Here is a 9,327-nt window from a genome sequence, read left to right on the forward strand (position 1 = left end):
TCACCACTGCAGAGAATCTCATTACATCAAACACATGATTGAACAGATTTTAACTACAAACAATCTTACAAATTACACTAATCAAAACAATATGCAACATAATAATATAAATTGACCAATATTCACATCTTCGAGTTGTACTCTTGGCTTCTTCGTCCTTTATGTCTTTGATTTTCTCAATTTCATATTCCAATTGGTGAATGTACTCCATGATCCGATCTGTACTCTTTCCTTCTTCTTCTTCTTCCTTGACAGTCCTGATGCTTTTGAGTTCGTTTTCTAACTGGTTTATTCGTCTAAGCAAACCAGGTATCACTCCCTTCGATCTTTCACAAATCTCAGGATCAACCCACCTAAAATAATCACATCCAGACTGAAATTGAAAGAAGAAATGCGCGCATCAACAACTCGATTTCAAAACCAGAGTAAAATACAAAAACTCAATTGAATGATTCTCTTTCTACTTACTTTTCCCTTGTAGCAACTTTGAAATCGCCTACCGGGATTCGACTCAGTCCACGATGTCCGATGAGTCACTGGCACGCCACACGTACATGTCGGCCCGTTGAAATTCCTCGAACCGCTGACGAACGACTGCGTGAATGTCGTCCACTCACGTTGGTGCTGGAGCCGCTGATGAACGACGGACTACTAGCTTCCATTTGCTTGATTTCAGTGCTTTGAAGACGAAGAAGAAGATTTAGGGATTTAGGGTTAGGGATTTTAGGGATTTACGGATTTTCGGGATTTAGGGATTTAGCTTCCATTTTCTTGTTTTATTTGTATAGCCGAATTCTTTTGTTATTATTTTTGTATCAGTTGCACAAGATTTAGCCACGTGCATTTGACATCCATTTTAACGACCTGGGTTGCAACGGAGGGAGAGTTTAGTGAAGTTGAGAACTTTAGCCGCCACTTTTAAACATTGGGTACTTAAGTGGGAGAACCCGAAAACATTGGGTCTTTATGCCGCCATTTTTTCAAAAAAAATTAAAAGTTAATTAGGACATCGATGTAAGTAAAACATATCACAACTATTTTAATGTACATGTATCTTTTCTTTGCTCAATGTTTCTACGAAGCTCTGGTTATGATGAAAACTTGTCACCGGGCTTAAACAATTTCAATCAACCATGACTCACAATTCCATATCCTAATCGATTTAATTTCACTTTTTTAATCACATCCCGAATACTAATCAATTCCAAATTAGAACAAGAAAAATAAATAACGTCTAAACTTTTAGATTCCAACCGACAACATCAAATATTTTCCATAAAAAATCAAACTCAATTCCATTTTTAATTCGTAGAGTTTATTTAGAAACGCAACCAGAAAAAGACTAACCTTGATTCCTGTTCTTCTCGGTTTGAACTCCAACGACTAATTCGACGATTTCGGAGAATCAACAGAAATTATGTTGCAGCGCCTCAATGTTTGTTCTCCAGAGAGTGTGAGATATTTATACACTTATTTAAGCTTCAACGTAGATTTTATTGATATTATGTGATCTGTTAGAGAAATTTTAGCAGATATGTTAGGATTTAGACTCGGTATGTAATTCTGTTTGGTGGTAGATACGTTAGTAGATACGTTAGGATTTTATAGCAGATACACTTAATTGTTGAATTCATGAGGGTAAATACGTAATTGTAATTTTTTTTAAGAAAAGCTTTTCTCAAAAGCTAAGAATTGTGGCCCCGTTTGGCACAGCTTATTAATCTCTGTTTTTGTTTTTAGAAAAAACTAAACCGCTTGTTTGCGTTTGGTAAAATAATTTTTAGAAAAAACTTCAAAAGCGATTTTAAAAATTGTACATGAAACAGAAAAGCTAGGAATCCTAACTTTTGGAAAAGCGTTTATGTATCTTGATATATAATTACTTTAATAACCTCATTTTTTTGTGAAATCTCGAAATCATCTCATAAAAATAACTTTAATTAAAAATATAAAATTTATCTAATTTATATTAAAAAAAATTATATTAAAAATAAAATAAATTTTGTTGTCCATATATATCTAATTTATTATTATAATTCATATATATATTCATATAAATCATCATATTAATAATTATTATTTAATTTTTAAAAACATGCATACATATATATATATTTATTTTACTAAACGCAAAATCAGCTTTTGTTACCAGCAACAACTGTTTTATGAACACTTTACAAAACACCTATCAGTTAAAAAAACAGCTAAAAGCATTTTTTTTTAAAACAAAACTATGTCAAACGGTGCCTGTTGCTTTTTAGACTTATGTTATAATCTCAAAAGTGCTTTTGTCATTTTTTTAAAGTTGTTTTTATCAAACAGAAAAAAACGGTTAAGCTTTTATAAAAGAAAAAAACAGGCTAAATAATCTATGCCAAACATGCCCAATAACGTATTTATCACAAGAATCTATATTTATTCGTAATAATCTTTTTATTCGTAAGAGATCCAAGAGTCTCACAAGAATCTATATTTTACAGAAGTTAAAAGGGAAATTAATTTACATATGCCTTAACGTTAGAGAGAATTTAGTGTTTCCATAAAAAAAATAAAAGTAACGATTAAATGCTCGTGAAGGTTTTAACAATCTGAAAATGGACAAACAGACCAACACAGCGAGGGAGCATATATACCACTAACAGAATATAGTCAAGGGGGTATGGTCGATTAACTTGAAATCAGTAATATCTATAATCGTTTGCTTTCAAATAAAGAAATTATGTGGATATAATAAATATTTCGTTTGTACATGAGAAATTTCTTAAATTATTATTAGAAGAATATCACTAATAAGTCTCTTATTTAAAAATATATGAAAATAAACTTTTGCACTTATTTCGAACAAAAATACTCTTCAAATCAATTAAGCTTAATTTTTTATTTCATTTCCACACTCTTTCTCTCTCTCATGATATTGACGGATTCCGACGAACTTTGATAGATTCCGATGAACTTTGACGCATTCCGACGAGCTCCGATGAACGATCTCTGACAAGCAAATGTTGAGTTATTATTTTTTTTATTTTTTATTTTATTTTAAACTCTATCATTGAAGAAAATATTAAATTTCATTGAAATTTATCGAAAATTATCGGTATTAATCGTAATTAATTTACATTAACAAAACAACGAATCTTTTTGGTTTGGCAACAACGACTATAAAAGGAGTCGTTGTTGCTTTTATTCAAATTAATTTTCATTAATTCTTGTTAGTTACGAACCTACGATGAATTCCGGCTATTTCCGATGACCTTTGAAATAATCGTAATTAATCAAAATTCATTTGAATTAAAAGCAACCACGACTCTTTTTGTAATCGTTGTTGCCAAAAAAAGAGTCGTCGTTCCTTAATTTATCTTAATTTTGATTTATTCCAATAAATTTTGAGAAATTAAATATTTTTGTTAATGATAGAGTTTAAAATGAAAAAATTATTTTTAAAAATGTTTGAGATGTAACTACCTAGTTTTATAATAGCATTTATGGATAAGAAATCTAATCCGACGGAAGTAGACAAAGATAAGGAAATCCAATCTAATGATCGAGATTCATTTGTCCAGTTTGCATTGAATGATCATTAGCCATCAGACAATAATTCAAGGATAAGGATAAAAAAATCCAATCCGATGGTGATAGATAAAGATAAAGAAATCCAATCTAATGGTTGGGATTCATTTGTCCAATTTGCATTGATAATTTTTGTTCTTCTATAAATTCAAGTCTCAAATGCTTTTCATATACATCCTCTACCATTCCAAACACTTTACTCTTTAAAAACGTCTAACGAAGTGCTAGTTATACTACTTCGGAAGATATTTGCCCTTTGTAATTTCTACTTAGAAGTTTCTCAAGACCTTAGTACGAGTACGTTTAATACATCAAAAATCTACAAAGACAATGTGATGAAGAGCTAAAAGATTTGTTGAAACAAACCACAATTCAAAGACAAGCACAACCAGATGCTCAACAATAACAAATGGAGATGGCACACCGTCGACTAGAAATGAAAGAGAAAAATATGGATATCAAAATCATGTTAAAAGACCCAGATTCTATTACTGATCCAATCCTACGTGCTTTTATTATTGATGAACAAGCACGAATTTTCTGTAAAAAAAAATATGAGGAACAACTACGACAACATGGTGCTTATAATTCTAACAATGCATTCAGGACTATATTTGACAATATTAGAGGATCTGGAGCTGATTTTCCATACTACTAGTTAGATTTTCATATAAGTCCGAGTATCATGAAATTATAAAGGGGTGTCTTTAAGTTTTTCATTTTCTTTATGTCTTTGATATTTTTATTTCAGTTGCCTGTGTAGTAGTAATGTGGCTTGATTATAGTAATTTTAATTTTTTTAATGTCTATGTTATTTTTATTTCAATTGTCTATGTAGTATTGTGGGTTAATTGTAGTAATTTTGTTTTGTTGATTTATGAGTTGTATTTGAATTGAAGTATTTTAGAATATATATTTAAATATTTATATTCAATTAATAATTTAAGCAATCTTATTAAAAATATATACATTATGGACAAAATTGTAACTACAAATTCAAATTAAGGCCAGTATTAGAATTATTAAAAACTTTGGTATTAAAAAAAAATTATGCATCTATGAATAGTTGTGATCTATATTTGGATCACCACTATTCAAATAAGATGCAAATTTAGAGAATGCACCAAATTATAGCTCATGGTCGGTGGAGATTCTCTAAAAGTTGATGCAAAATGTATCATTATTGGAGATGGTCTTAAATGGAATGAGGGGTATTTTCTTCCGAAGTAGGATCAAAAGTCCATTTTGAAATATTTTTTAAATTAGAGGTCCATTTGTGATATTTCTCTAAATATTAAATCTAGTTTAAGAAATTTCTCTTATTTATTTATTTACCTTTTCTGGAATTACGTCCCAAACAAACATTACCAAAACACCACTGGGTTAAAGGACTATTGTCGTATATACAGATTAGCACATTGCGGTTAAGCCATAAATAATGTTGTCGTTTGCTGATTACCATACATGGTTGTAGAGCCTGAACAGACTGATCTCCTATTTGACAAGTAGAGTAGAGTACAGAGAGAGAGAGAGAGAAATTGCCTCGGTTTTGAAGAGAGAATAATGCCGAACCACCGACGGAGATTTGTTTTGAGACGATCGAGGCGGTGAGATCAGTTTGACGGCCGTCAACAGATTGCTATACGTTAATATATAATCTATATTAATGAATAATGAATGAATGAATAAATAAATATTTAAATAAATAGGCGTGTATATGCATAGAACTGATACACAACCCATTTTTGGTTCGAATTCATGAACATTAGCTTGCATGCACCACCAATCCCAACCCGCAGCTTTTATTGCGTTCATGTATTTCTGTTACATCTTTTATATATATATATATATATATATATATATATATATATATATATATATAAGTAAACATGGACGGAAACACGGCAATTATAGAAAACTCTCACATACAACATCACACATGGCACAAGGCGGGACAATCCCCGTTCAATGCACATCCGTACCGACAATAAGCGCATAACGGGCCATCTTGTGAGCCACGACATTACAAGAACAAGAAATAAAAATAACATCAAATTCCAAAAAGACACTAGAAGCCACCTTGATGTCATTGACGATGGTACCGATCTCCGTCTGCGAGATCGTGGAGGAGCTCGTTGAATACCTGCATCGTCCCAGTCTGACGGAACAATTCAAAGGGATGCAAGAGCTTCTCTTGGCTCTAGAAGCTAGCAACAAGAATTTGGATGAGAATCTCCTAGCAAAATGGGAAACACTATGAAGCGCAGTAGTAATCCCCGATGAAGAACCATTGCACCGATCAGGAAAAGAACCCGTTGAGCATGAGCCGAGGATTAAGAGATCCAGGAAGCATGCAAAAGATTGGTATAAGAGGGAGGACGATGACTCAGGCTCCGATGGCTACCAAGCCAGTCAAGAAAAGATTCATGATCAGTATCAGCCTTCGTTTGAGAATAGTAGGTCTCATACCATGCAAGGTATCGAAAAAAATCGGCCAAATCCAACCCCGTTAATCGTTCCTCTCCGCTCCTCCTCCCCGAGTAAAGCCGAGAGACCCTCCGAGCAAAAGAGGAATAGAAGTGGAGAGAGAGGGTCCCTTTGTCGAAGCCCCCGTTGAGGAGCAACATGGCCTCTAACCGCCCCATTAGTGTTGAAGGAGAACTTTACCGACGTCACACATCTCATAATTTTTTCCACCCATTCCCCTTCGAAGCCCATCTTCAACATCATGGCTTCCAAGTAATTCCACTCCACCCGATCGTACGCCTTCGTCATGTCGATTTTGAGCGCTGCACATTTCCCGTTCCCGAACATCCCCCTCTTCATGGAGTGAATTCCTTCAAACAAATCATTGACGTTGTCGAATATTTTCCGGCCCCCCACAAAGGCCCCTTGGTTTTTCGCGATGAGTTTCTCCATATGTACCTTAAGTCTCATCATAAGGCATCGTGACACAATCTTATAAATCACGTTACAAAGACTAATGGCTCGGAAATCACTAACCTTCGTTGCCTTGTCCACCTTAGGAATGAGGGTAATCACCGTGTCATTGATAGCCGAGATAGGATGACCATCATTAAGGATCCCCAAACAGAAATTGGATACAAGCTTCCCCACAAGATCCCAATTCCGTTGGTAGAAAAGGGCTGGGAATCCATCTACACCGGGGATTTGATGGTCCCCATCTAGAAGACCGCCCGTCGGACATCATCGGAGTCGAACGGTCAAAGCAGTTCCACGTTCATCTCGGCCGTGACTCTCGGTGCGACCCCCTCCAAAGCCGCCCGAATGCACTCGGACTAGGATTCGAGGAAGTAAAAATGTCCCTAAAATAGGTCGAAATCACTTCCTCGACACCCTCGTCCCCTTCCCTCCAAATTCCGTTGGCGTCGAGAAGACCCGTAATGCCGTTCCTCTTCTTCGTAGCCGAAGCTTTGCGGTGGAAAAGGGAAGTATTCTTGTCACCACACCGCATCCACGTCATCCTACTTCTTTGCCGCCAAAACTTCTCCTCATTCTCAAGAAGAGCATCGAGTTGGCGTTGCTCTCTTCCCAACTCCAACCGGGCAGCCTCACCACGCTCCTCCCCGGCCCTCCGGACCCTCGTTTTTTGGCCGTCAATTCTCATCTTCAAAGCACGTCTCCTCCCAACACCCCAATTGTCGAGGCTAGTCTTGCATCGCCGGAGAGAATCGAGAAGTTCGGGGAGGGCAGCCCTCGGATTATCACCATCCAAACATTCTCGGATCCTCGTAATACATTCCTCCTCCTCACACCAAGCTTCCTCAAAGAAAAACAGTCCCGGTCTTCTAGGAGAATTCACTATCGTTCCATGAGGTGCAAGGAGAAGGGGCATATGATCCGAATTCCAAAACTCCAAATGAACGACTTTGGCTTACGGAAATAAAGAAATCCACTCCAGATTCGCGAGGCATCTATCAAGCCGCTCTTGGATGCTAGACGGCGCCGAGCTCCGTCTCCAAGTAAATTCAGCCCATTCGAACCCGAGATCCACAAGATCACAATCCTCCAAAAGATGCCGAAAGGATTCAAGAAGATGTGGATCTCTCACCCGACCGTTGCTAAGCTCATAGTTGCCCAGCACCTCATTAAGATCGCCTCCCACAAGCCATGGGCCCCGGGCCGAACCCAAAACCCTCCGAACAAGCTCCCACGAGTGATGCCTATTCACCGCCACCGGGTCCCCATAGAGACCTAAAAACCTCCACATCACACCATTCTCATCGGTCACCAACCCCTCTATGTGGAAGCGAGAGAAAGAGCCGAGCTTGAAACACACCGGGAGTCTCCACATGACCATCAACCATCCACTTCGTCCCACACAATCCACCGAAAAACAACCATCGAAGCCCAACAAAATACGAACTCTCTCCGCCGCACTCTTCCTAAGCTTAGTTTCCGATAAGAAAATCAAATCGGGCTTATGCTTAAGGGAGTGCGACAGAAGAGCCCTCCTCGTCCAGGAGTTACCTAACCCCTGGACGTTCCACACCACGCCAATCATGGCTCTCGGCGGCCCTCATCTCCGTGGGGCGCCGCTGCAAATTCTGAGGGGTCGACAGACAAATCCTCGTACTCAAAAATGTTTGTGCCAGGATATATTGACGAGTCTGGGGTAATGAGCCCCTGTGGTGACCTTGCCGTACACAAAGGGGTAATGGGGAGATGGTTCCCGGTACCATACACTCCCGCTTCAAACGTGAACTTTGTAGCTTTGACGATACCACTGTCTTCAGAGCCGTCCACCACCAGGGCAATATCTTGGGTTGGTTTTTTGCGCAGCTCCCCGTCGGTCTAGGACGTCCACGACTGACGAGCACGTTTCTTCCATGAGGTTCGGTCAGAGGCAGGGCGCCCTCCCCTGACGAGAGAATTCTTCTGTCCAGCATCCCCCAAAGAGAAAGGTCCTCTTGGGTTCACCACCAGAGCCTTCTCACTAGGATTAACCTTCTCCTTATCCTTTCCCTCCTCCGATGGGTTCAGAGGTGGCCCGGCATCAGAGTTTTTCTGGTCTCCATCGCGATTGCTATGCGTCTTCACATTCTCGGCAGGGAACTCCGTCGCAGTATGAATGTTCCCATTGGTCTCCTGGTTCTGGGAAGGGCGGCCCAAAACTTGGGTCTGGGTACCAAGTCTAGGAGTTGGGCTTGATGAGGATTGGGCTTGATGAGGATTGGGCCTGGAAGCTAAAAGCCATCTGTTTCTCTTTTACTTTAGGCCCCAATTGTCTTCTAGGTTTGGATGCCGTAGACGTTATCTTCACCGTGCATGGATTAGTCTCTGTCAATTTGGGACTTGTGCTTTTCTCCAAAATCGGGGTACTCTCATGACTGGATTGGACGTTTGGATTGGGTTTCACGTTACCCAATGACTACACGGTCTCTTTCCCAGGTATCGAGCTTCCCTTCTCAAGGCCGCTGAGGGGTGAGTCTGTAGCACGCGCAGTGGTTTGGTGTGGGGATTGAGCTGTCGCGTCAGCACCGCGCGTGTCGTCCTGTTGGGGGGGGGGGGGGGGGGTTTGAGCTCTAGACGTCGTGGGGGAATATCCGGCGTCATCTCCCTGTTGCGATTTTTACGCGCGCAAGTGCACGTGTCGCTCAAGTAATATAGTGAAATAAGTACGAGTGTCGATCCCACGAGGAAAAAAGCTTAATTAGCAAACGAATTGAACTAAAGAAGAGATGGAAAGATGTCACAAATTATTGATAAGTTCTAACGCAAATAAATAACAAAACACTC

At 38.7% G+C, this 9,327-nt stretch overlaps 1 protein-coding gene across 1 annotated transcript; it reads right to left on the minus strand.

Annotated features, from left to right (window-relative positions):
• Window positions 1-7,462: 7,462 nt before the first annotated feature.
• LOC149398017 (uncharacterized) lies at window positions 7,463-8,092 on the minus strand. The gene has a single exon (XM_089614426.1). It carries the CDS (start codon window positions 8,090-8,092, stop codon window positions 7,463-7,465), a length of 630 nt encoding a protein of 209 aa, XP_089470552.1.
• Window positions 8,093-9,327: the final 1,235 nt, after the last annotated feature.

The sequence above is a fragment of the Urtica dioica genome, chromosome 5, assembly GCF_054948205.1.
Source record: "Urtica dioica subsp. dioica isolate 48M chromosome 5, U.dioica_male_clone48M_v1_H2, whole genome shotgun sequence".
NCBI lineage: Eukaryota > Viridiplantae > Streptophyta > Magnoliopsida > Rosales > Urticaceae > Urtica > Urtica dioica.